Below are 27742 nucleotides of genomic sequence, written 5' to 3' on the forward strand. Positions count from 1 at the left end.
ATTATGAATTAAGAGGTGGATTTTGGTAAACTAACAAAATATAATGGGCAGGCACCAGAATATCAAGATCAAAATCAGATTTGGTTCTGTAATCCTCCATGTTAGATTGACTCAGGCAAGGTGATTGGGACACATGCTGGATGAATTTGGAGGTGTTTATGTTGAAGGAACAAAACATAATAGAAATTCTCTATGTTTGATTGACTCAGGCAACGTCATTGGGACTGGGTTAATCAGACTAGTCATTTTGATATCCAAATTGATATGGCTTGGAGACGAGGCCATGCCTCTAGAGACTTGAGGAATTCAAAATAATCATAGGGCTTGTTCTTGGTCAAAATTGCAAGTGCACGAATACAAGTAATAAATTGATTTTTTTTTTGGTGAAAAATATCTTTTATTATTTACAATGTAGTTTTTAATAAGAAAAAAAAAAATCAAAGGTAACTGAAATAAATATTCTCAAATATGTCAATAATTTCAATATTAATGAGTGAAACAATATATTTTTGGAATTAAAATGTTTACTTAAAATATAAACGTGAAATCTCTAATCTTATTTTAAAAGTATAGAATACTTAAATAATTTTTAAAATGATATTGTAATAATTAATTTAAAACAAATATTTTAAATTTTAAAAAACGTTTTCTAGGTCTTAAAGATCAGGACTACTATATATATATATTGAGTGATGTTCAATGCCATCTGCTCTGTGCAGACATAAATTACAGTGGACAACACGTTGTTGCCTGAAATAATTTTTCGGCGACCTACAGTTAAGTATTTTATTATAAAATATGGAAAAATTGAATAATAAGAAATATTAAAAAAATTGTCTCAATATTTTATAAGTGATGAAGTTAAAATAATTAATATGATAAAATCATGTAAAAAGAAAACTATTAAAAAGTAAAAACAAAATTGATATTATGTAAAACAAATCTATAATATTAACTAAAAAACTACAAAAAAATTAAATAATAATTTAAATATCATTTTAAAATATAAAAATAATTAAAAAAAACAATAAATAAATAAATAAATAACCATACACGTAATCCTATGAGATAGGTCCCCTTGCACCTAGCCTAAAAAAAAAAAAAAAAAAAGTCTTCAGACACATGGGCCTAACCTAGCTGTTTTTTATTATTTAAGGATGTACAACTTTTCATCCATCTTTCTATTAAAATAATGCAAGGAGAATAAAATATTAATACATAAAATATTGCAAAAAACATATTTTTAAAAAAATGACATGCATCAACCGTTAATGTACACTGTTTGAATTATTATTATTATTATTATGAATAATTATTCAAACAGGATAACCTGTTGCGTTTTTTAATGGAAAGGTGACCACATTTTATATACACTGTGGGAGCACAGAAATTAATTCATGTCGTCACTTTAAATCTTGTTTAGTTAAATACTAATAAGTTGACTCGCGCGTTGTTGGTGATCGGATTAATTTTTTTTAACGCGTCAACTTGTTTTTTGACATGAAGAAAAAAATAATTGTATTTGAACGTAAAAATGATATATATATTTAAAAAATAAATTAAAAATAATATGCATCAAAATATATATATATATATATATATTATATATATATATATATATATATATATATAAAAAGTTGTTACTGCTACACTACAGATAAAATTTAAAGTTAATTTTCATCGTAGTAGAAGAATATGCCAATATTTATTGTGTGTTTCAGTATATCATTATTTTTTTAATTGAGAAATGTAAAAATGCTCTCTACGCTAAATAAAATAAATTGAAGAATGCATGAATCAATAAAATAAAAAAATTTGTTAATTTAATTAAATACTAAAACAAAAAACTAATACTTCCCATAAAATAAAAGGACAAATAAGTTTTAAAAATTTAATCCCAACTTTTCATTCTAATTTATACTCTTTTTTATCATATTCTTACCAAAAATAAATAATTTTTACTTTTATAAAAACATAATGGGAATACAATTTTTATATCAAATATAAAAAAAATAAAAATAAATTAGAATATTCTCTTTGAAACGTATATACATAAAAAAAGTGAACTAAACAATTTAAAAAATAAGAGAAAATGGTATTAATTTAAATGTAAAACAAAAAATAAACTAATACAAAGTGTGTGTGTGTATTTTTCTTTTCTTTTTTTATTTTAATTAATACCTTCTTCTTCATATATATATATATATATATATATATATATATTATATATATATATATATATATAAAGAAAGTGGTTAATGTCTGGCTTAGCAGGCCATATTGAATATATATTCAGTCAAGTAGACGTTTACAGCTTAAAGCTTGACACAATGAAGATATTACATTGGGAAGAAACTACTAAAGCTAAAGCTGCTGCACTGATAAGTTAGAACACGTTGATATTACATTGGCAAGCAGTTATATTCAGTTATATTCTGTTACAAAGTTTGTTATTTATAATTGATTCTGTTATTACACTAAGGCAGTGCTATAAATACTGTATCAATTAATTCAATGAATAAGAAGAATTTAGTTTACACTTTCATATTCAATTTGGTATCAGAGCATTCTCTCTGAATTTTTTTTCCGCACTTTCAAGTTTCTTCATCTTCTTCATTTTCTTTTCTGCATTCTTTCTCCTTATTTTGTGGCAATGGCTGGAACTACCTCAGAAATAGATCCTTCCAATCCTTTCTTTTTGCATCATGGTGACAGTCCTGGAGCCATGATCGTTTCAAAACAGCTCAATGGTAAAAATTACAACTCATGGAAGAGGGCAATGGTGATGGCTTTATTAGTCAAGAACAAACTCAATTTTGTCAATGGTACTTTGCCTAAACCATCCAATATGTCTGACACTTAAGAATTGCATGGACTCGCTGCAACAACATGGTTCTCTCGTGGTTGTTGAATTCTGTTTCAACAGAGATTGCCAACAACAACATTTACATTGATGATGTATCTGACATATGGAATGATCTTCAGGAAAGGTTCTCTCAACATAATGGACCACGTATTTTTCAGCTTCAGAAATCTATCTTATATCTGTCGCAGGACAATAATTCTGTAAGTACATATTTTACTGTTATGAAAGGATTATGGGATGAGTTAGGAAATCATCAAGCAATTCCTACATGCACATGTGGAGCATTGAAGACTATTCTATCCTATCATCAATTTCCTTATCTAGCACTTCTTTCAATCCAAACACCATTGCCTTACTTACTAGGACAATACCTCCAACTCGTTTTGATGGAAATCGATCTTTTTATCCCCGCAAAGATCGATCTATATGCTCTCATTGTGGTGTTTGGATAAAATTAATACAAGATAAAATTAAAAATAGGTCTAAAATAAATAATGTAAAATCCATTACCTGCATTTGAATTAGAACTTTTCCTTTCACTTCATTACCTGCATTTCACCATTCTAACTATCAAATTACTTCAAAAGATCATCGAAATAATTCTTTAAACCTCACAAACAACATTTTAAAATAAGATAAAAAATCATTATAAAACTCAAATCCAACACGAAATTTTAAGTTCTTGTTTTTAATTAGATTCAAGATTTCCAAGTCTTAAAACACTCAAATCTATTAATAGCTGGTTTCAATACTAATGGTGATAGGGGAGGTTAATTCCAAACATCTAATTATTTAAATTTTAAAGTTTTTTTAAAAATTAGAGAGTAAAAATACAAAAGCAGCCCGGTTAAATCCTTAAAATTCCATGGCGAACTGACATTTCTAATGGGAAACTGCCATTCTATCGTTAAAGTCACGAAAACATCTCAAAACCTCAAACTTCTATAACATGTTATCTCCGGTTAAGCATGTCTGAAACAGAGTAACACTAGCTAGCCAGCACGAACAAGAGTTTCGAAACAAGCTGGTCATAAATGGCTCTAAAAGTGAGACGCATGGTACTGTAACAAAAGAGACATTAACTCCTTGTTATTTACAAAGGGTTAAGGTGCCATGATCACAGAACTTCCAGTAATGATAGAAGATATCGCTGGAATTAATTGAAGGATGAACCCTTATTTCGAGGAAGGATAACAGCAAGTATATCGAAAGGCAAAGATCTTCAGTGCTTGGATCTGGAGAGCCATATGACTTCCTGAACGGCAGATGCAGCGAGCAAGAAGCAGCTCAAGAAAGTGAAGAATATAGAGACAGCAACATGGTCACAGAAGCTCTGTAGAGGCTTGCAGAAATTTGGCAAAGCTGTGTGTCGGATTCCGGTGCGATTGAGGTTGGTGACTCCTGATGCAGCTGCCCCAGCGCTTATCGTTGCATATGCAAATACCTACAACGCAAAAGTTGATGAGACCTCAGTAGAGTACTGGATTAATGCACGAGTTGAAACCAAATGCTTGTTTGGGTTGAATCAGCTGAGTTCTGTGAATTTTCAAGATCAGTGATAACCAAGCATGTAAGACTTTTTTCCTGGTGACAAAAAAACTAATAGGACGAACAAATGAAATTTTCAGAATTCAGAAAGGCACGTTTTCTCATTTGCAATCGAAACTACTGGGAGACTACCAATCGGGGAGACAAGTAGATGCGTGCTTTTTAAGATAAGCTGTTATGTATATACCTGATCTCCTGCAAAAACAAGCCATGCATGAGTTCTTGATTGAATCACCGGAGATTTTCTAAGCAACCTTGACACGCTAATCAGCAGTTGCAGCAATGAGTGCGCTGCAACAACTGCAGAGACTCCAACCACATATCTGTTTGGCAGGGATGACAGAATTCTTAACATTAATTAGCTCATCCAAATTTACACAAACATAACTCTTTAATATATGTGGTTCTTAAGTAGGATTCGAGCATGAGACCATCCCCAGTTCTGCTTTGCTTTGGAGGAAGGGATTAAACAGTCAGTGCAAAAGGTACAGGAAAAGCAGATACAGTAAAAAGTACATAAAAAAAGGTAGAAAATCATAATCTGACCAAGACCCGATAAAGCAGATACTAAGAGAAAAGCGAAGGAAGAAAACAACAACAGTCACGGGTTTGATTCTGTTCATTCAAATGCCACGAGAGTGGAGGGTGGGAGTACCAAAAATTTTGTTTTTCCTGAAAGGGCAATTCCGTCAACATAAAAATAAAACATTTTTTCATACAATCTGACAAACGAGTGAGGTCGTCAGGCTCCGCTTTTGTCGGTCAACCTTGGAAAATTCAATTTAAAATACCACAAATGAAGAAGGGTCGAGAAAGAAAGGGCTCAAATTATTGCCACTTAATTTGGATTGTTTGGTTACTAAGAAAATATGCAAAAGTAAAGCAAGTAGAATCTGGAAATTATCTTTATGACTATAAAATTAACTCAATGAAAACGGCAAACTCATATGATTAAGAGATATTCATGTGATAGCATATGTTTTTTATTTTAAAATAATATTTTTTTATTAAATTTACAAACAATTTGAAAGCAAGAATGAAATTTTTTTTAAAAAATCAAATAAATTATATATACCCTCAGTTATTTTCCTTCCACTTTCTGTTATTTTCCCTCAGTTTCCCTGCAACCAAGCAGCAGCAGCAGCAAGAACAAAAGGGGCGAGGGGCATTAGGGTAAATCTAACTTACTCAAATGAGTGAGAGAATGACCACTTCGATTGAATAGGGAGCATGAAGCCATAGATGGAGACGGTACTGGACTGTTGGGCTGTGACCATGGAGGACAGAGCTACAACAGATGTCACCATGCACAACACCCTGAGTAACACGTTCATAACTTCAGCTTTCCGGCCAAAAGGCCTCATAGCATCTGCCGCTCCCCCTATGTTCTCAGTCACCATCTTTGACTCAGGCAGCTGCACTGCCACCTCTGCTGCTGCCATTTTTTGGCCATTCATCATCATGTTCTTTTTTTTTTTTTTTGGGAGGGAGGGGGGTATGATTTAGGAGGCAATCAGGCAATAGAGGATCAAGAGAGAGGGGAGGTTTTTATAGGCAACAGAGGGAGGCAGGGTACTTGTCTTCCTCCGCGGTTACTTGTACAGCGTGTGCTTAAAATGTGTTAAAAAATAAACATTTATTAAGTGCTTGTGATAGTATAATATTAGAGCATGACATTTTAGGGAAATTTAGCTGCAACTCCCCCCGGCCACCACCCACCATTGACAATTAACACAAGAAAACAAAAACAAAAACGACATTGTTTTTTGTTTTGCACTTCCTGCTCAACTACTCACTAATTACAGTATACAGTGTTTTTTTTTAATAATTTCTTACAACTCTTAATCTCATCATCTTCTGAGTAGTTTCTCCCATCCACCCAATCTTTTCCCTCAGCACTCTCGAAGAAGAAGAGGCCACACACAAAGGAGAAGTCGAATGAATCAGTTCTCTCCCTATCTCTTTTTTATTTTGACAACCCAGAATTTACATGATGAATTCTCATGAAAGAAACATGATTAACAAGGGCCGAAGGACAGAGCAATCATGAGCAAAATTATGATATGTTGTGTATGCAATTCAAGGACCTTTTGGGTTCTTTAGATTTGTGGAAACTAGTTGAAGATGGATATATTGAGCCATAATCAACAACAGCGTAAGCAGCCCTGAGTGATGAGGAAAAGAAGAATCTTAAAGAATCTAGATGACGTATTTTAAAAATATTTTTTTAAAAAATTAAATTTACTTTAGTTAGAAATGATGGCTCCAGCAAAAACTCAAAAAATGCATGGGAGATTCTCATAAAATCATATGGTGGTTTTAATTGGGGGTGCAATGATAAAAACTACAAGGGTGGAGAGCAAATATTTTATTTTTGGAGGGGCTAAATCCGTAACTTTTATGAAATAATTGAAAATTTAAGGTCTAAAATTAAAATTTTTAAAAGACGATATATATATATATATCTGGTAAACAATGGCAAACAATTGATGATGGCCCACGCGTGAGGAAATTATAAGCATATTCATGAACCTGAACCATCTATAACACACCCAGCTACTAAGAGAATGTTCCTGTGGAGTCAATAAAACATCCATTTATTTTAATGCACCGGCAGTTAACGAAATGAGGGTTAATGTTTCAAAGTAAAAAACATGAAGCCCTAATTAATGATCACCATTATGCATAGGGACAGGGACCTCCGACAAGCTTGGCCGCCAAGCTCCACCCAAAGCTTGCCGTAGGTCCACTAATAAAGGAATTTATTGCACATATATTTTCAATTATTTTTGTTTTATTTTGAAGTATTTTGTGTGTATCACACAAGTTTATTAGGATTTTAGAACCTTTATGAGTTATTGACTTTCTAGGAATTTAATATGTTTTTCAAGTACTAAATTACTAGGGTCGGCTAAATTTGAAATTGAACATCGATTGATTTTTAGGTTGTAATAGGAGTTTCACAACTTCATTTTATTATCATTTTGAAAAACTAAGATATAGGCCTACAATTCATATGAAAAGCATAGAATTCAGTTTTGTTGTTTAGAAGCCTAAAAAACATGTTGAAAATCAGAGTTCAAATCAGACCTGAAATTTCTGTGATCAAGACACTGTCTCGGGTTTTGACTCATATCTCGAGTCCTAGAGGTCCAAAAATTGCAAGATTAGTTTCACTGGAAATAAAATTTAATTTTCTACAATTGTTCTAGAAATAGGGAAGTTTTAATTTGCACATTTTCTACTCCAAATTTAGCCTGCAATATCAAGAAGGAAAATAATATGCGACAAAGAAGGAAATTGACTTCCTTTCCTCTGGAGGATAATGCTAGAATACACACACACACACACACACACCTCTTTAGGTAGCAGATAAAGGGACTCTCAACACCCTAAACACACCACAAAATATAGAAGGTGACACTAAAATAAAGAACAATTGAACTGAAAAGAAAAAAAAAAAGAGGTAGCAATTGACTTCAAGACATCCAACTTTTCTCCAGTCTTCCTCCACTCTTGTGTGATGCTCATTGTGTCAAATTTGTTTCTCTTTAATTTAGTTATGGACTAATCTTTTATTCTGGGATTTTTTATGTAACCTAGCTACAAATATGTGAACAATTTCTTTGGTTGAATTAATCCACTAGTTGTTGAGTGTTTCATTCTATGCTTAATGCTTGTGTATGTTTGGCCAACATTTGCATGATTTGGGTTACAATTTGAGACCATGAAGTCACTAGTAGGTCACTGTGAGGTAGCTCTTATTAGTTTGAGTTGTTGCTTATAGCTGTAAACTTTTTTTTTCTCTATGGGAATCATAGTCGTATCGTAGCCAAAACTTGTTTTTCTTTCTTGAAAACTTCATAAACCTCTTCATGCTCATAGATTCTTAGAACAACTGTCAAATGTGATAGGTGATAAGGGAGGACCTTTTATCTTAAATAACAAAATGCACTGAATGCAGATTAAAAAATGAGTCTACTCATACTCAAGCATAGTGGAATAAAGGACTAAAGTTATAAAAGACCTTGCTTATGTATCCTTGGAAAATACATTAATATAAATATGGCAGTAAGAAGAGATAATAAAAAAGTGTGTAAACTATAAAAACAAGTCAAAGTGGATTGTCCTACACTAACACTTTCACGTAATAACTCTACCAAAAAGGATCCTATTATTACAATTAGGAAATTGATTGATTTATTATACATTTTTGCAGCAATTAATACATATTAAAGATAACAAATAGTTGTTTGAGATCCTAAAATATAGAGTAATTTGAAATTGTTTCCCTACTCTAAGGAACAACTATTTTGAAACTATCAAATTGTTACAATCTTATGACTTATGATATGCCCCCTTAAGATGGAGCTCGAGATAAAAGTCCTACTATATTTTGGATGAGTTGCCTCTCTTCTTCAATGACCTAGGATGAGTACATTATACCTTTCTGTCTGGTTTTCTTGTTTGCTTAAAATGCATTGGTCATAGTCTATAGTGTCCATCAAGCATTATGGTGCCTATAAAGGAGTTATGAGCTTTAACACTATTATAAGTAGGGTGGCTAAGTCCTTGACCTAACTTGAACAAATGTAATACATAGCACCTTCCCTATTTCTCCTTCTTTTATTCTCTTAGAACTCTAACCTAGTCCACTCCCCTTTGTATCGGGTATGAAAAGCCACTTGAATCCTAAAAGTAAATCCTAAAGCCATGAGTTTAGGTCCAACCCCTGTATGCATTCTACCCAGGATTTCGCATCTCATGTACACCTCCAAAACGCCTAACCCTAATAGGTAGGTTTATTGACTGGACCCTATGCTCTATCACCACGAAAGCTCAATGAAGAACCAATTGTATAAACAACCTTATGCACGGATAATATTATTCAGAAATAAAACCAAGTCTTTTCCCCACATGTTTACACTCAATAGTATGTCACTCCACTTGTTTTTCACTTAAATTTTAGCTTTTCATGATAATAGTCTCATCTTTTCATCTTTTACCTCTCATGCTATCTTTTTTAGTTCTTTAGAGGGCTAATCAAACATTTCAGTTCATAATGCCTAACCAAAGATTTCAAGACACAAGACAATCAAGAAAAAAAATAACAAAAAAGATTATAAATACGACAACAAAACAAATACAAACATGAGAAAAATAGAAATGGATATAAAAACAAAAACAAATACGAAAACAAAATAAAAATGAATACAAAAACAATAATAAAATTCAAGAATTGACTCTATAAAACCTTAAAACTAGTGTAGACTTAAACAATTCGAATTCAAATACAAACAAAAATACCTAGTAATCATAAATTTTTGTATTCGAAATCAAGAATTGCAAAATTTGTTTCCTAAGAATTCTATATTCAATTGTATAATCTCTACTCATGGCAAAAAACTATCTAATGTGATTTCATCTTTTTTTTCTTTTTTTTAATAAACTGATTCAGAAGCAACTAAAACTTTATAGAAACTTTAGCTTTTATAATAATAGATTCCATAATTTAATAACTGTAAAAAAAAAAAAAAAACAAGCAAATAACATGAAAATTTAAAGATAGACAAATACATAAAACATGTGTTAGAGCTTTACTTTGATATAAACTGATATGTATCAGAAGGGTAAGAACCTTTGAACCCACAAACAAGATATAACTAACCTAAAAAAGCTAAAATCAGATTTAAAAAAATTGAATCAATGATTATTTGAACTAAAAAAATCAAAATTATTGGATGAAAAACCCCAACCCGTTGATTCTAAAAAAACAAGAATTGAGAGTATAAGGAAGAACACCACGAAGACAATTAAACTTTGATAAATCCTAAATAGTTCAATGAAAAACCAAGAGTATGAGCAACCTCACGCATAAGCACACATAATATTATTCTAAAATAAAACAAGTTCTCCTTAAAATATGGCCTAAAAAGTACATAAAGGTCTAGTTTGCCAGACTTGCAACTTTTTAACCCAAACATCTTGACTTAGCCTATTAAATTTCTTCTCGATCTTCTTAGTCTTAGACCTTGTGATAGACTCAATTAGTATTTCTAATATTATAGTTTTGGGTTATTGGAAAAATTATAATTCATACTAGTTTGGTTTTAATTTAGGTCTGATTAATATGTAACTAATTGTTTGACTTTAAAATTGATTTCGGGTGGTTGAAATTACAAGATTTTGATTCAAGTCTTAAAGAACATGGCAAATCAGTTTATATCAAATCAGTTGTTACATTAGTAGTTTCCAAATTTTTTGAAAGCTTGATCTCGGGTTATTTGAATCTACTATGGTTTTTATTTCATAGTCCTTCTTGAATTTTTTTTCTTTTTTATATTTTTTTCATTTTATTTGTGTATTCAATTTCATTTCATTTTTAATTTCATTGTTCTTAACTGTCATGTTCCTTAAAATCTTTGGTTGGATGTTATGAGCTGAATTTTTTATTGTTTTTGTTTAGTTCCTTAAAGAACTAAAGAGGAGAACACGAGAGGTACAAGGCATAAAGGTGGACATATTATCGTGAAAAACAAAGTTAAAATTTGAGTGAAACACAATCGAAGTGATAAATTATTAAGTGTAAACACATGAGAGAGTGTGTGATGATATTTTTTTACTAACATAAAACTTCATATTTGACCATGTCTTTCATTGGTAGGTCATCACCTAAGGAGAAGAAAAATGATTATTTTTGTTTTAGGCGATGCAACAACAATTTAAGCATATAAATGTGAAGTTTGATGATATAAAGAACTGGATGGATAAATAATATTTTATGTTTACTAATTTGAGAAAGAGACAACCTAAAAGGTTCCTAGATCTAAAAGGTAAGATAAACTAAGGCTTTAAACCCTAAAAGTTGACATTCAAGAAGCTTCTATGAGATTAGTAAAAGAGATCAGGGTTGAAAAATTATTAAGGAAATAAATAAAACTACTTATTAACTGAGGAGCTACAATACAATGCTAAAAAGATACAAAATATTAAGATGGTATTGAACCCTTCAAAGACTACAAACTTGATTCATTTGTGATGGATGCTTCAATGAATGAAAGTCCACTAGATTCATATCATGAGAAAAGATAACATTATTGATTTTGATCTTAATGATGCTAGTGATGAAGAGATAAAATATTCAGTCGAAGGTGAGTTACTTGTGGTCAAGTGTGTATTGAGTTTGTAAGTCAAAGAGGATGATTTGAAGCATTAAAGAAAGAATATTTTTTTCATTCAAAATGCCACATCAATAATAAATATAAGAAGTATTGGCCTTTAATGCCTTTATTGTCTTCATTTAAATATGGAAAAGAGCATCCTGACCCTTGGTATGGAAGTTTAATATATAGCCAAGGAGTTCACGTGTCTGTTCACATTCATGGAAGTGAAAAAATTCTAGTTAGGAATATAACTTTTTAGAATATGTCAGTGAGGTTAACGTACAAGAAAATAGTGGTCAAGCTAAGAGAAAATGGTGAGTTAGCCTATAAAAGAGAAATGAAAGAGATTGTTGAGGGGAAAATAAAAAATTATTAGAGATTTTATGCTTGAGAGTGTTGTAAAGAATATTTTTTATACTAACAAGCCTATGCAAGCTAATGTTGTTGATTCTTTATTGCAGAATTATATGAATGTATTGCCTATAAATATTATTCCTATTATTAATTAGAGGATGAATTCTTTTGTGGAGAGAGGGGGACTTAAATTTATTTCATAATAATATTATGTGTGTGTGCGAAGTTGCTCATACTCTTGGTTCTTTATTGAACTCTTCATGACTTAGTAAAGATTAATTATTTTTGTGGCATTCTTCTTTATACTTGTAGTTCTTGATTTTTTATAATTAATGAATTAAGTTATTTCATCCAGTAATCATTGCATCAAGTTCTTTTCACTTCGTTCTTAGCTTTTTTTTTTTATTATTTCTATTTTATTTATTGGTTTAAGGGTTATTACTCTTTGGATTCACAAGCTGATATAATAATAGACACATGGGGTTATATATAGATGACAATATAAGAGGTAGGTGTTGTTTTGTGTGGGTTCAAGTAGTCCTTCATGGTTCTAGTATCAGGTCGCCTATCATTTCCATCAACACTTCCTTCATCGATAACTAGACTAGGTCACACTTATTAAATAAGAACTTAAAATAAAATAAACTAAGACAATATAATAATATTAAATAATATTAAAAAAAATTATAAGCAAGATGATTGCTACGATGCCTGATATTGATCAATTAGTATAAGCAATGGATAAAGGTGATTCTCCTATCCAAGAAGAGCCAAACAATCCTTCATAGATGCCTAAAGAACAACCTACATTGTATCATTGTTTATGGTTTAATCGGTTTCAACAATTTCTTCCACGTTATTTTATATAGAATACAGCTTGTGCTTGTAAGGCTTGAGCCTTGATAAAAGAACACTTTGTACATTGTTAAACTCTATGTATGTAATGGTTTAAACTCCACTGAATTGCGGTCTATACAATCTTTTTCAGTCTTTGCACATTCAAAGTTTCGTCTTTTTTTTTTTTGTTCTTTTTTTCTCCTTTTTTTTTTCTTTTTTGAGAAACTGGTGGTTGGGTTGAATAACAAAATAGCTAACTTGGAGTCATCAAAGATAAAGAAAGTTGTGTCACTCATCGGAGTCTCCAGTCACCCAGCAAAATTCAAGGAGTTGGCAGCAGTGATGGTAATTTGGTATCTAATGCAGGAGCAGTCAAGACAAACCCTGAATTTGAGGATGGATTTTGTTAGGAAAACTAGGAACAACCGGACACCAATTTAGCGGAATAAAATTCACAAGTCCCAATTTTTTTTCCCTCTTTGTGCAGTAAGAACAGAATCAAACAATGACCAAATATAATGCAAATAATCACACAAATCAACACCAAGATTTTTACGTGGAAAACCCGATGCGGGAAAAACCACGGGACCGTAGTCCACCTAAAAACTTCCACTATTAACAAATAATGGGTTCACAATTGTTCTTCCTTAGATTCAACTAAAGGATACAACATATATATCAACAAGAATAACTTATTCTTGGATTACAACAAGATTAAAGGAGAATTATTTGAGAAAAACTCACAATATTAACAGCCCTATTTTCTGTCAAAATGGCCAGCTTCCACACCACCAATCTTTGATCCAACCGTCCAAAATGAATAGTAACATGTCTAGAAGTTGCTGTCAAAATCTCAGCCTAATCCAAAAGTGAACGAGCTGGGAATCGAAGGAAGAACACAAGTTGCTCTGCTGCCTCTTCTTCTCTCATTCTCTCGGTTTTTCTCTTCTCTCTTATGTTTCTTCTACTACCATCTACAGTGAACATTTTGTGTTTTTAAATTAAAGAGACAGCCAAGTCTCTTGCCAATTAATGTGGTGGTCCCACCATCACATGGTGCAGGACCACACACAACAAATCTCCCCCTCACGTACTATGTGAGGAATTCGCCATACTAACGATCAACATGTAAGCTTCATTTTAGGAGGCTCAACAAATCTTCCTTTTGCAAAACTCAAACTTCTCTCTCAGTAGAGATTTGGTCATCATGTCTAACACGTTGTCATCGATATGGATCTTCTCAACAACAAATGACTTCATCTCCATAACATCTCGAATCCATTGATATCTAACCTCAATGTGCCTTGATCGAGAGTGAAAAGTAGGTTGCTTACTGAGATGGATTGCACTTTGACTATCACAGTGCAACACAAAGTTCTCTTGAACTAGGCCAAGTTCATGTAAGAACTTCTTCATCCATAACAACTCTTTGCCCCCTTCAGTAAGAGCAATATATTCAGCTTCTGTAGTGGATAATGCAACATATTTTTGCAACCTTGATTGCTATGAGACTGCTCCCCCTGCAAACTTCATCAAGTATCCTGATGTGGACTTTTTAGAATCAACATCACCAGCCATATATGTATCTGTGTATCCATCCAACACAGGTTTATTATTACCAAAACATAAGCTGAAACTAGAAGTACCTTTGAGATACCTGAGTATCCATTTCACTGCTGACCAGTGTTCTTTACCAAGATTGGAGAGGAACCGACTAACCACACCAACTGCATGAGCTATATCCGGCCTTGTGCAAACCATGGCATACATCAAGCTACCAACTGCGGATGCATAAGGAACCTTTTTCATCTCATCTCTTTCTTCATCACTTGAAGGACACTGCTTAGAACTTAGTTTAAAGTGGCTTGCAAGTGGAGAACAAACGGTTCGGAGTTACTTATGTTGAATCTCTCAAGTACCTTTTAAACATATCTCTCTTAAGATAGCTAAAGTATCTCCTTCTTCCTGTCACGTGTGATCTTCATGCCAAGAATTTGTTTTGCCGGTCCCAAGTCTTTCATTGCAAAAAACTTGTTTAACTCTTCCTTTAACATCTGAATCTTCTTAGCATTATGGCCAACAATCAACATATCATCCACATACAACAGTAAAATAATAAAGTTTCCATCTGGAAACCTTTTCATAAATACACAATGATCAAAAGTGGTCCTGTCATAACCATTATCCACCATGAAAGAATCAAACTTCTTGTACCATTGTCATGGAGCTTGCTTTAAACCATATAGGCTCTTTTTCAACTTGCAAACCAACTGCTTTTTACCTTTTGCTTCAAACCCTTCAGGCTGCTCTATGTAAATCTCTTCATCTAAATCACCATGGAGAAAGACAGTTTTCACATCAAGTTGTTCAACTTCAAGATTCAAACTAGCAGCTAAACCAAGCACAACTCGGATTGAAGACATATTGACCACTAGTGAAAAAATTTCTTCAAAATCAATACCTTTCTTCTAACCGAAACCTTTCACAACCAATCTTGCCTTGTACCTTGGCTGTGAGCAATGTTCATCAATTTTCAACCTAAACACCCATTTGTTCTTGAGTGCTCTTTTACCTTTAGGAAGCTTCACTAACTTAAAGGTATGGTTTTCATGCAAGGATTTCATCTCTTCTTGCATTGCTTTCAACCACTCACTTTTCTTCTCATGTGACATAGTTTCATCAAAGCATTCTGGCTCTCCCCTGTCAGTAACCAACACATACTCAATTGTGGCTCATTTGGAGCTTCCTGCATAACCTGTTCAGGAATAACATCAATATCATTATTAGCTGATTCAGGATCACCAACTAATGGCTCATTAAGAAAACCACCATTATCATCATTTTGCAAATCTCCCCCGTGATTAGCAGGCATCAAATGTAACTATGGAGTAGGTCTTGGATTTGAATTAGATGGAATAAAAGTAGTAGACTCTGTTTTCTCCTTATGTTTAAAGTCTTCAATGGTTTGATCTTCAAAGAAGATAACATCTCTGCTTCTCACAATTTTCGTCTCCTTTGGATCCCATAACCTATAACCAAACTCATCATCTTCAGAGCCCAAGAAAATGCACTGCTTTGTCTTACTGTCAAGCTTAGACCTTTCATCCCTTGGAACATGTACGAATGCTCTGCATCAAAACACTCTCAAGTGTGCATAAGAGACATCATTTCATTTCCAAACTCTATCTAGAACATCAAAATCAAGAGGAACTGATGGAGAAATGTTGATCATGGCAACTGTAGTCTTTATTGCCTCACCCTAAAAGGACTTAGGCAGCTTTGCATGAGAGAGCATACATCTAATTCTTTCAACAATGGCTATGTTCATTCTCTCAGCCACTTCATTCTGCTGTGGAGTCTTAGGAACTGACTTCTCTAATTTGATATCATGTTCCTTGCAATACTTCTCAAAAAGACCCCTGTATTCACCACCATTGTCAGCTCGAATACATTTCAGCTTTCTACCAGTTTCTCTTTCAACTCTGGCATGGAAATCCTTAAAGACATCAAGCACCTGATCTTTGGATTTCAAACAAGTGGCCCAAATTTTCCTGGAGTGATCATCAATAAAACTAACAAAGTACAATGCACCTCCAAGAGACTTATCAATCATAAAGCAAACATCAGTATGAACTAAATCAAGAACATGTGACCTTCTATGTGAAGGTGATCTTTGAAATGCAACTCTATGTTGTTTACCAAGTAAACAATGAGTATATATGCTCAGGTTCATACCTTTCAATGGAAGGTAGTTCTTCTTGGCAAGGATGCCAAGACCTTTCTTACTCAAATGTCCAAGCCATTTATGCCATAAATCAGTAGAGCAATCTTTAATTGCATTCACCTCCCCTTTGATCACCTTGGCTTGTGACATGTAGAGACCCATCTTCTTCCTTTTAGCAATAATTAAGGAATTTCTGGAGAGCTTCCATTTACCATCTCCAAAGTAATTGTGATAGCCTTCTTCATCAAGAGTACCTTAGAGATCAAGTGTAGGCGCATATCAGGCACATGCCTAACATCTTTGAGTAGCAACTTGCACCCAGTATTGGTTTCCAACCAAATGTCTCCAATGCCCACAACACTAGCCATCCCTTGATTTCCCATCCTAACTTGACTAAAGTCACCAGCAGTGTAGGATGTGTAGAAATCACGTTGGGGTGTAACATGGTAAGAAGCTACTAAATCTGCAATCCAAGTGGTATCCTGACATGCAAGATTAACACAACCATCATCACAAACAATGACAACATCACCATCAAATACAACTGCAGCTGTACCATTCTCTTCTTTCTTGTCTTCATCTTTACCCTTTTTATCTCTTTTATACTTTCTACAGTATTTTTGAATATGCCCAAGCTTGTCATAATAATAACACTTAAAACCCTTCCTTGACTGAGATCTTCCTCTTGGCTTTCATTTGCCTTTTCTATTGCTGGATTCTCTATCTTGCTTGCCGTGAGAGAACCTGTTTTGACTTCTCCCTCGACTTTCTGTAACAAACACATAAGACTCAGAAGTGTTTGTCCCTTTCCTCCTCTTCTCTTCATTGAGGATACAATCCTTCATTGTTTTTAAAGTGATCTTTCCATTCGAAGTAGAATTGCTAAGTGACACCACCAAAGTCTCCTAACTATCCGGCAATAAACTCAATAGGATTAGTGCTTGCATTTCATCGGCTAACTCAAGATTCATCAATGACAGCTGATTCAAGAACCCTTGGAATACATTTATATGCACCAAAGCATCTTCACCATCTCTATACTTCAAATTCACAAGGTCTCTAATTACAAAAAGCTTGTTTTGTGCACTCTCCTTAGCAAATGTTTCTTCTAACATCTTCCAAACTGTATAGCAGTCATGTTCTTGAGAAATATGATTAATGGACTTAGAAGATACCCATTTTCTAACATTAGCGGTAGCCTTTCTATTAAGCCCATTCCATTTTGCATCATCCATTTCATCAGGCTTTATTCCCTTACATTCAATCGGCAAAGCCAAATCATTGCAATATAAGTGATCCTCCATCATTGATTTTCATATAAAATAATTTGTGAAAGTGAGCTTTATCATGCCCGAATCTTCCTTTTCCATTTTAACTACACAAGAAATTCAATCTACACAACCAGTTCTCTGATACCACTTTATTGGGAAAACTAGGAACAACTGGACACCAAATTAGCGGAGTAAAATTCATAAGTCCCAATTATTTTCTCTCTTTGTGCAGTAAGAACAGAATCAAACAATGACCAAATATAATGCAAATAATCACACAAATCAACACCAAGATTTTTACGTGGAAAACCCCAATGCGGAAAAAACCACGAGACTGTAATCCACCTAAAAACTTCCACTATTAACAAATAATGGGTTCACAATTGTTCTTCCTCAGATTCAACTAAGAGATACAACATATATATCATCAAGAATTACTTATTCTCAGATTACAACAAGATTAAAGGAGAATTATTTGAGAAAAACTCACAATACTGATAGCCCCGTTTTCTGTCAAAATGGCCAGCTTCCACACCACCAATCTTCGATCAACCGTCCAGAATGAAGAGTAACGTGTCTAGAAGCTGCTGTCAAAATCTCAGCCTAATCCAATGATGAACGAGCTGGGAATCAAAGGAAGAACACAGGCTGCTCTGCTGCCTCTTCTTCTCTCTTTCTCTCGGTTTTTCTCTTCTCTCTTATGTTTCTTCTGCTATCATCTACAGTGAACATTTTGTGTTTTTAAATTAAAGAGACGGCCAAGTCTCTTGCCAATTAATGTGATGGTCCCACTATCACATGGTGCGAGACCACACACAACAGATTTCCAAGTGGCGGTTATTCCTAGAACTCGATGCAATTCTGGGTGGAATCCCTGAATGTTGCAGACCATAATAAATGTTTTAGGAGAAGATCTTATTAGTTTCATGGCTCTGTTATGAAATTATTTCTGAAAGGTTAAAGCTTCAATTATTTAACCAAAACCCTGAAACTAATAAACCTACCATGCCTTTGGTTCAGAAGTTCAACGCAGAAACCCCGAGCCAGGTATCGTGCATGGAGAGTTTGTCTTGGTCTATGGCAGGCATCGGATGTAGTTTGAAAATATGTGTTGGGTGTCGGAAGTTTCTCACTTGAATTGGAGGTCATTTATCAGCTTTGCAAATGGCCAACGGTGCAAGCTCCATTTTTTGTAGTCTACCATGAACCATAGGTGGCGGATGGTGTCTATTCTCTTTGAAATTATTGGGCAAATTAAGTTATTAATTCACATGAAAGGAAACATACTCGGGCATAGAGAGTACTAGACTAGGGCACACATGGGTCTACATTTATTTTATTTTTTCGTAAAAAATAATGTTTAGATGTTGCAAGAGTATTTAAGGAGAAAAAAAAAAAGACTAACTAACTACTCCAGTTATAGCATCTAATAAATTGATTTTATTTTAATTTTATGATAAAAAAAAATTAAATAATAATAATAAATCAACAAAAAATTTAGAATAACTTGAAAAAAAATCTTTGAAAGCACAAACAAAATTAGATTTAAAAAATAAAAAAAAATAATCTAAATCAACCCGAAGTTAACATAATAAATATATAACTTAAGTAATAATAACCAAGCTAACTTGAATTAATTCGCAAAATCTTGAGCTAAGATATAAGATTGAAATAACTCAAAAAAAAAAAAAGATTTGTTATTCTTCTTACTTGTAACAAGTGTCAATTATTATTTTTAATATTTATTAAATATAAAAATAATAAACTTTCCCTTAAAAAAAGGGGGGGACAAAAAAAACCCCTGGACCAAAGTCAATTTTTCTTCAACTTCAAGGGCAGTCATGTAAGAGCCTTGTGCATTTGAAGGAGAAAAGGCATGAATGCCCCTAAATAATAAAAATACCCTACTACAGCAGTAGCCATTTCACTATTACAAAAACTAAAGTAATGTACACTGTAGACATCCCCTTCCCTTCTAGTTTATTTTATTATTTGTCATTGTTATGTTATATTTCACCTCATAATGCTGAAAAACAGATCGTTTCAATGCCAACCATCATGTGAAACTCCCATAGGCAGGTTTCCCTCTTATCTATGCTCAAACTTCAAGCAGTTTCCCTTTCAGAAGAGAGTATAAGCTACCATGGCAAAAAAATGCACTTCTCTCCTACTTTAAAAATTATAGCAATTATAAGAACAGAAAAATAATTGCTTCCATATCAACTTAACGAGTAAAAAAAAAAGAAATGTTTGATTTCTATCATCTTCCAAATTCACCATGACAACACATTTCATTTCACAACATTTGCGCGAATATCATAAGGCAGATGTCTTAGTACAGTTTTTTTCTTTGTTTTTTCAAATAGGATCTTAGTACAATTTTAAAGACAAGGAATATAACAAATATCTCTCACATGGGAAAGACAATGAAACAAAAAACACTTAACTCTGTTATATTCTAGTTGCCGAAAACAATTATACTATTGGTTGTAACAAGATATAAAAAACAGCTTTTTGGATCAGCACAAACTTCTAACCTAAATGCCAAACATAACATCGAAGATTTTGGATACCATGGACTTTGCTGGGGAAGCAATCACACCTCCTGACTGCCGGGCACTGGTGTTGCCATTTTGAAGATAGTGGGGGCGAGGAGAGGCTCTTGATGCATTTGACTCTGGGGTTCTAGTTGATGATGGTGGGGGTAAGGTCATGAATCCCTGATGGTTAATTCTTTCATTCAAAGCCTGGCGTTGCATTGGATCCACTAGCTTCACACCAATGATTAGTACTCCGTTGATTTGAATCCCATTCTTGCTAAGAGCCTTCTGAGCATCAGCTCGACTCTACACATGGCAAAAGGACAGACCACTAAATCACAATTCATAAGCTTTGACATGGAGCAGACTCAAAATCATGCAACACCTTGATACCATGGGCTAAAAGTATCAGAAAAAGTTGTGCACAATTTCTGATACAAAGAAGCAAATAGAAAAGGTTCCAGAAGACTTTTGGATAAAACATATAGGTATAAAGCACAATGACCAAAACAGTAGGGTGGATAAGATTGTCAACAATGTAACACACAATTCTTGGTGAAAAAAGATGAAGCAAACGTGGGACAGCAAGCCAAGAAAAAAAAAAAGCGAGAGGAAGAACATAAACCAGACAGCAGCAGCTTATTCTTTTTGTCGCAATTGTGTTCTTGCTTACACAGAGTATTCATTCTGCAAGCTTATGGAATCAAATTAGGGTAAGAAGACTAATAAGAACCAAGGTCACTTGTTGATCTGAGAAATGATGGCTGAATAAACTACTCACTCAAAAGGGTCCGGAACCCAATTCAAACCCTTCAAAAAACTGGCAAAGGATGTATGTATATCAGGCGAACATTCTGTAGCAACCATATTATGCAAATAATCTATCATATTGGGTGATAGCGAAAATCTACAGAAGAACTTAGTTGATTAGAAGTCATCATGGAACAACCAAACAGGTATACATGAATACTTCCATATTCCCACTAAACACAGAATTGAGGAAATGTTAAGCCTCCTGAAAGTTTCAAATTCTCTCATATGTATCACCAATTTTGTCAACTTTTAAGTTCAGTTAGCATATGTTTCTGAGATGCAATTGTTCATTTATATAGAAGAACCATAAAAGTGCCAAAAGCCAAAAGAAAATTTGCAACGATGACATGAAAAAATACAACAAAAGAACAGCCTCTCAAATGATGATACAAGGCAAACGAGTAGAACCTGATAGAGAATGTGCATCCAGTTAGCTTCCCTTGGACCAGGAACATGTTTCATGATCACACCGCATTTTTCAAACTCCCGTAACACTAAATTGGTATCACCTGGAGCAAATCTGAAAAATAAATATTTCCAATAAGTGGTATAGATCTAGATGTAAGGAAACAACATGGAGAAATAGAGGACATTTCTCAACTTGCGACATAGATTAATAAAGAATAATAAAGGACAAGCTTCCAAGGCTTCAGATTCCTGGCTGCGTGCTTTTAAGAACTTCATTTACCATCCAACCACTAGAAATGACTAGCAACAAATAATTGCAATCATCGTTGGTTTGGCTTAAAACACTCCATCTTAGAAGTCAAACATTGTTTCTCAATTAAATCTGAAAAATGGTTAAATGGACCAATTCTCCCATTCTGTACCCCACCTCATTTACACATATTTCTATAAACTAACCAATCATTGGTCAAAATCTCCATCTCGTTTTCTTTTTGAGATTACAGAAAGCAGCTCATTTCATCTTCTTCTTTAGATGGATTTAAGCTTTATAATCAGAAATTGCAAGATTTTTCTGATAGAATAGTGAGAAAATACATGTTTGTAGGAGTCTTGGTTAAGAACTTCTTTGGCTTCAGATAATCAACCTTGCATGAGCAGATGATACAGAGGATTTTACTGGCAAGACTTAAATACCACAGAAGGGGCTTCTCTATGACTCTCATAGTGGCAGCATAAGCAATTTAATGGCAATAAATTGAATTTGCTCATCACATCCAGCATAAAATTTCAATATTTTTTTATTTGTATTATGTGAACTTAAATTAGCTTATTTGCTTTTCTAATTGTCACAGAAAATGATAATCTGGAATTCTGTCCAAAACATCAATCATTTATAGGATGGCTGAAACAATTAAATTGCACCCTGCTAGCTCCTTTACACGGATAACAAACATAAAAAACAATTCCAAAATCAGTTTAAATCAAGCATGGTAACTTATTATGTGTTCTTGTTTAGTGGTTGGATGCAGCTTTTATGTCAAAATTTTATCTCATGATGATGCAGAAACATCCATACTTGTAATAACTTTTGAGAAAGAGTTAGAGATATACATAGATAGATTTCAAAGACTCATCTGCTACAGTTACTAAAATTTTGAGGTGCACCTCATCGCCTAGGCATTTTATAAAGTTAAATGACATGATTCTGAAACTTATTTAACTATCTATATGCAACATACTAGCATTTAGATTGAACTCATCTACCACAGGCATAGATAATAAAATGAGAATCAGATTTGTTTGTTTAATTCAATTTTAACTTGAATCAAAGTACTTCCATCCTAAAATTGGTAAGATATATCCTCCCTCAATCTAATTCAAATTGAGAAGGTGCTACCCCAGAAAGTTCGGTTAAAAAAAAAGGATCAAATTTGGATTTAATGATTTAGATGATGGGTTCAATGCTATCATATCTTTGACTAATTCCCTGTGAAGATATTTCATCAACTCTATTCATTTTCAACCTAATGATTGAGAAATAATCACAAATCATAAACTAGGCATTAACAATTTCAAAACTTTGATTTCTCTTAACATAAGCAACCTTTAAGGCTCTAACTGTCAGCATTGTAGAGATCTTCCAATAGTTTTGACAAGAGTTCTAGGCATATCAAGGTAGAACACAGCAAACATGGAAAGCTATTTGCACAACAACCATAATTCATCGCTATCATAGTAAGACCGGCCCCAACTAGTTTGGTACTAAGGCTTAGTTGTGGTTGTTATTATAGAGTACATAAAGCCACCAATCTAAAACAACACTACAAAAAACAGCCCTAATTCAACGTTATCTGTACCTGTGAAAATCTGAAAATCTAAATGCCCAGTACATATTTTCAAGCTAAAGTCAATATCCATTTGATAGTACAGAAAGAAGATAGCAAGGAAAAGGAGGTAACATCATACTACATGACAAAATGCTAAGAGAAGAAAACAAGAAATAACAAATCAATGGGTGCATAGAAAAAGGGAGATGAAATAATACCCATAAACAGTAACCCATTCTTCCTCGTCAAGGTTACCTGCAGGCACGCAGTTCCTATGCTTCTCCGGTCTTGCAACTTCTCGAGGCGGTGGAAGTGTAATTAAAGCACCAGGCTGGACCACACCCTCAACTGGAGAACCTTTGCCTTTGTCTTCGTGTTCGCTGCTTCTAGCTTTTGACGGTGACCACCAAGTCGAAATCGGAGAGCCCTGTTGAGTGTTCTGCCCACTGATCAAAGCAAAGGAAGTAGTTGCCTCGGATTTGGTTTTTGGGGGAGTACCAAACTCCCTCCCAGAAGACTGAAATGGAGATGTTGTAGGGTGAGATTTGATGTCAGGAGATAAAGGGTAATCAGGAATCCCAGACTCGGGAGAGATTTCCGAACGGTCCTCCAAGGTGTGAAAGGGAGGAGGAGGAAGATCGGAACCCCCAAAATTGTCACGCCATAGAGCAGATACAGCAGCAGCCTGAGCTGGAGTCGAGAACTTCCCTTTACCAGTAGAAACAGGAGATGCCAAATCTTGGAAAAACAAGGATTGCCTCCCAGAGGATTTATTCACTAAACTCATCTTTCTTTCTTCTTCTTCTAACAACACACCTAAAGCAAAGCAAAAGGAAACCTCTCCTCTCTACTACAACCTAAAGCAACACAGAAATCAATCAGCAAAATATTTAGAAAAACAATGGGAATTTCTGAAGAGAAAGGGAGAGAGTACCTGTGAGTTTAGGGATTTTCCCTCCTAAAAGCAAGTAAGCTGAGGAGAGAGCTATAGCCTTGTCTGGGTCTCAACTGTAATGGAGCCCTAATACCCCGATTCTGTGAATTCAAATCTTTTTTGAGTTTTTTTACTTGTTGAGTGATGGAAATACCCTCCCTTCTGGGTCTCTTTCTTCGCCGCCTTATATGAGGGCACTTTCGTGATTTCGTTATTTGACACCGTTCTTTTTTTTTAACCCCCTGCTACCATAATTTTAGACATCCTAGCCCAACACTTTGAATTTGTTTTTGAATGTACCCTTTAATCAGAGACGGAGTAGACCGTTATTTAAATGTATCCAAGTATTTTATGACGATACGACATGATATGGCATGTTTGGGAGTTTCTCGAACCGTGTTTCTGAAACATTTTATATTTTTTGTTTTAAGTTAATATTTTATATTTTTTAGATTTTTAATATGCTGATTATAAAAAATAAATTTTAAAAAATATAATATATATTTAAAGCATTTCCGAAAAAAAATACATTTTAAAACACAAACTTCTACTACATTTCTAAATAGATTTTATAACACTTCATGCGACCCTAATTTTTATAGAAAAAAATAAAACAAACCACACATTGTGTATTTATCCAATTTCTAATTAATGGAGGGGTGGATAAAAAAATTGAGCTTGGGTTTTTTTGATACAAAATTTTAATTTTTAATCTATTTTTAGCTAATAAACATCCTTATAATATTAATAAACTAATTTATCAACTTAAAACGCCTTGAAATTCATCCAAAAACACATAATCAAATAAAAAAAAACTTTATCAATCCCAATATATTTTTTTCAAGCAACTTGGAGGTCAAAAAAATACCCCTATTGAATTTCTTTCATGTAGATGAGCCATTGATACAAAGATCTTTCATTTTAGTGCCCATAACATAATCAACCAATAACTTTCTATTTTCTTTCTTAATTTCCCTCAAATTTCTCTCTCATCTCTCAAACTCATAAACTGAAAAATAAACAAAATGAATTTTTTTGACCAAAAAAAAATTATAATTCAAGATTGATCATGAATTTTATTCATGTTTTTATAGTACGACTCTCTCACTTTTGATTTTGTTTTTCTCCTACAATTTGAAACTTTATCTCATGGAATTAGGTCACAAAAATAATTAAAGAAAAAAAAACAATCAAACGGTGTGATTATGAAATTGAAAAAAAAAAGACCAAAATGAAACAAAAAAAAAATGAATAGTGAAGCACCATAATAAACTTCAAATCTTTTAGTGTTTTAGATAATATTAGTTTTTTTTTTTTTTTTGCTCATGTTATGCTACAGGTTAAATCAAGAAAACAATTCAAGCTAAAAAAAAGTTTATATTATAGGAAACTCTTTGACTTTGTTATTAAACTCGATCTAACAGGGGCAACTTTAAAAATTATCATTGCAACTCCTTGCCTAATCGAATTTCAAATCAAATCGTGTGAATGTTTTACTGATGTGACCTAGGCGACTTGATGGGTTTACAAATAACTCGTGCAACTGGTAAAAAGTGTGGTTTACCTTTTAAAAAAAATTTCAATATAATATTTTTATATATATATTGAGACGATGATATATTAGATTGACGTGAGCTTCATGATTTAAACCAAAAAACTCACAACCCAAATCACAAACTCCACTAGGTTTTACAACTTTGTTTATTTATGCTATTTTTTACTTAATGATATAATAATAAAAATATACGCTCGTAAAATGGGGCATCAACCAAATGTCATGATTTTTGTTTGCGACTACGAGCTAAAACCTCATAAAAAGTAAACCAAAATAAATTGTGCATATCAATTCAATATTAATCAAATGTTGAAGAATAAAATTGTAAAAAATAAAATAAAAAAGATTCAATCGAGAAAAATGGAAAATAGATTTAAAATAGGGAAACTATTTATCATTGTTATAAAACACAAACCAACAGGTCAACCTTAAAAATTTTGACATGACTCTTTGCTTAGGCCAAACTTAAAATTAACTTGTATAGGAATTGATTCTACATGACCTAGTTGAGTTGGTAGGTCCAAAAACAACTCGAACAACCTATAAAAATATAACTTGGCTTTAAAAAAACATCATGATGATAATTTTTTTTAATATTAAAATTGTTGCACCTGATATCACAACAACATTTAAAATTAGAAGGAAAAAAAGAAAAAAGAATAGATATATATCATCTTGGTTATGAAAGAAAGGGATTTATAAAGCTCAAAAGGTGTTTCAAGGTTTTAAAAACTTAGGATCACCATCATCAACTTAACTCATCGTGTCTTTCAATCCTTTTCTCTTGCTGTGTTTCTTTGATTTGCCTTTTTTATTGCTTTGATAAGGCATCCTTATTTGTTTTGACTGTTAATTTTCCTTTTTGATCTAGGCATGCCCCCTAGTATTTGATTTTCTTAGCTTGTTTTGTCTTTTGGCTTTCTCATGACTTATCATCAATTATTGATCTTTGAAATTTCACATGCTCCTAGTATAAGGAGTAATCATAGTCAAGATTTTTCATGAAAAAAAAAATTATCCAGTCTAAAAAAGAGACCACAAGGGATATATTCATTTTAGAATATGAAAGAGATAACAAAAATGGTCTTTCCTCATTTCAAGTACAAAGCGGTTAAAACTAATAAACTTTGACCCTATCTAATATAATGGTTTGGACTTTGCAAAGAAATACATTTCATGAGTCCATGATCATTAAATCCACTACATATTATTATGCATATAAATAAAACATAGCTCAAAAGACATGCTGAGAGAGTGACTATTTGGTTCTCAATTCATATATTCTAGTTTAAAGTTTGGTCACCTCAGTGAAGGAGATACTTGACTCATTTGTCATTTGTCACCTGTCATCATATAAATAAGATATCAAATGTTGTTTTAACAAAAATCAAATTATTTTCAAAGTCAAAAGCAAGTTTAATTTTTCAAAATCTCACTGGGAAAAAAAGATTTTTGGTAAAAGAAATGAGCCAAGTCTATGAGATCAAGTAAAGTTATAAGGGTGTATATATAGGTTCTTCAATATCGACAAGCATTTACATGTAAGTGAAAGAAATGAAAGAGATGCAAAGAAAATTTATTGGCTAAAGTTTTGTTTTATTGATCTGATGAAAATTTATACATCATGGATAATATTTCATTACAAAATCAGAGTTTATAGGCCTAATAAAATCTTCTCCATCCATTCATGTCAGTAATAATGCTCCCGCTAAAAATTTTATATTCACTACATATGGACCTTTATAATTTGGTGCCCACTTACTATAGTTTTCACCAAATAGTGATAAAATATTTCTTAACATGAGGTCTTTTTCCTTAAATTCCCTTGGTCAAAATTTCTTATCATACCTTTAACCATTATTTTTTTGGTACAATTGGTGATGGCATATTGCAGCTAATCTCT

General features: G+C 33.1%; 2 protein-coding genes across 2 annotated transcripts; both read right to left on the reverse strand.

Moving 5' to 3' along the window:
• Positions 1 to 3928: 3928 nt before the first annotated feature.
• Positions 3929 to 6116, reverse strand: LOC118047606 (CASP-like protein 3A2). Its single transcript, XM_035056943.2, has 3 exons — positions 5603 to 6116; positions 4602 to 4737; positions 3929 to 4310 (listed from the first exon to the last, which is right to left on the reverse strand). The coding sequence occupies exons 1-3, from the start codon at positions 5875 to 5877 to the stop codon at positions 4089 to 4091; spliced, it is 633 nt and encodes a 210-aa protein (XP_034912834.1). The 5' UTR covers positions 5878 to 6116; the 3' UTR covers positions 3929 to 4088.
• Positions 6117 to 20026: 13910 nt separating this feature from the next.
• Positions 20027 to 24438, reverse strand: LOC118047601 (nuclear pore complex protein NUP35). Its single transcript, XM_035056939.2, has 4 exons — positions 24285 to 24438; positions 23569 to 24207; positions 21525 to 21636; positions 20027 to 20609 (listed from the first exon to the last, which is right to left on the reverse strand). Exons 2-4 carry the CDS (start codon positions 24135 to 24137, stop codon positions 20301 to 20303), a joined length of 990 nt encoding a protein of 329 aa, XP_034912830.1. The 5' UTR covers positions 24138 to 24207; positions 24285 to 24438; the 3' UTR covers positions 20027 to 20300.
• Between the last annotated feature and the right edge of the window lie 3304 nt (positions 24439 to 27742).

Source organism: Populus alba, chromosome 1, assembly GCF_005239225.2.
Source record: "Populus alba chromosome 1, ASM523922v2, whole genome shotgun sequence".
Taxonomy (NCBI): Eukaryota; Viridiplantae; Streptophyta; class Magnoliopsida; order Malpighiales; family Salicaceae; genus Populus; species Populus alba.

Coding starts and splice junctions, on each gene's coding strand:
- LOC118047606 (XM_035056943.2), bottom strand. CDS start 5,877: ATGATGATGAATGGCCAAAAAATGGCAGCAGCAGAGGTGGCAGTGCAG. Junction 4,738..5,602: donor TCATTCTCTCACTCATTTGA/GTAAGTTAGATT, acceptor CCTGCCAAACAG/ATATGTGGTTGGAGTCTCTG. Junction 4,311..4,601: donor TTGTTTTTGCAGGAGATCAG/GTATATACATAA, acceptor TTTGCGTTGTAG/GTATTTGCATATGCAACGAT.
- LOC118047601 (XM_035056939.2), bottom strand. CDS start 24,137: ATGAGTTTAGTGAATAAATCCTCTGGGAGGCAATCCTTGTTTTTCCAA. Junction 21,637..23,568: donor GAATGGGTTACTGTTTATGG/GTATTATTTCAT, acceptor TTTATTTTTCAG/ATTTGCTCCAGGTGATACCA. Junction 20,610..21,524: donor GGATGCACATTCTCTATCAG/GTTCTACTCGTT, acceptor TGCCATGTGTAG/AGTCGAGCTGATGCTCAGAA.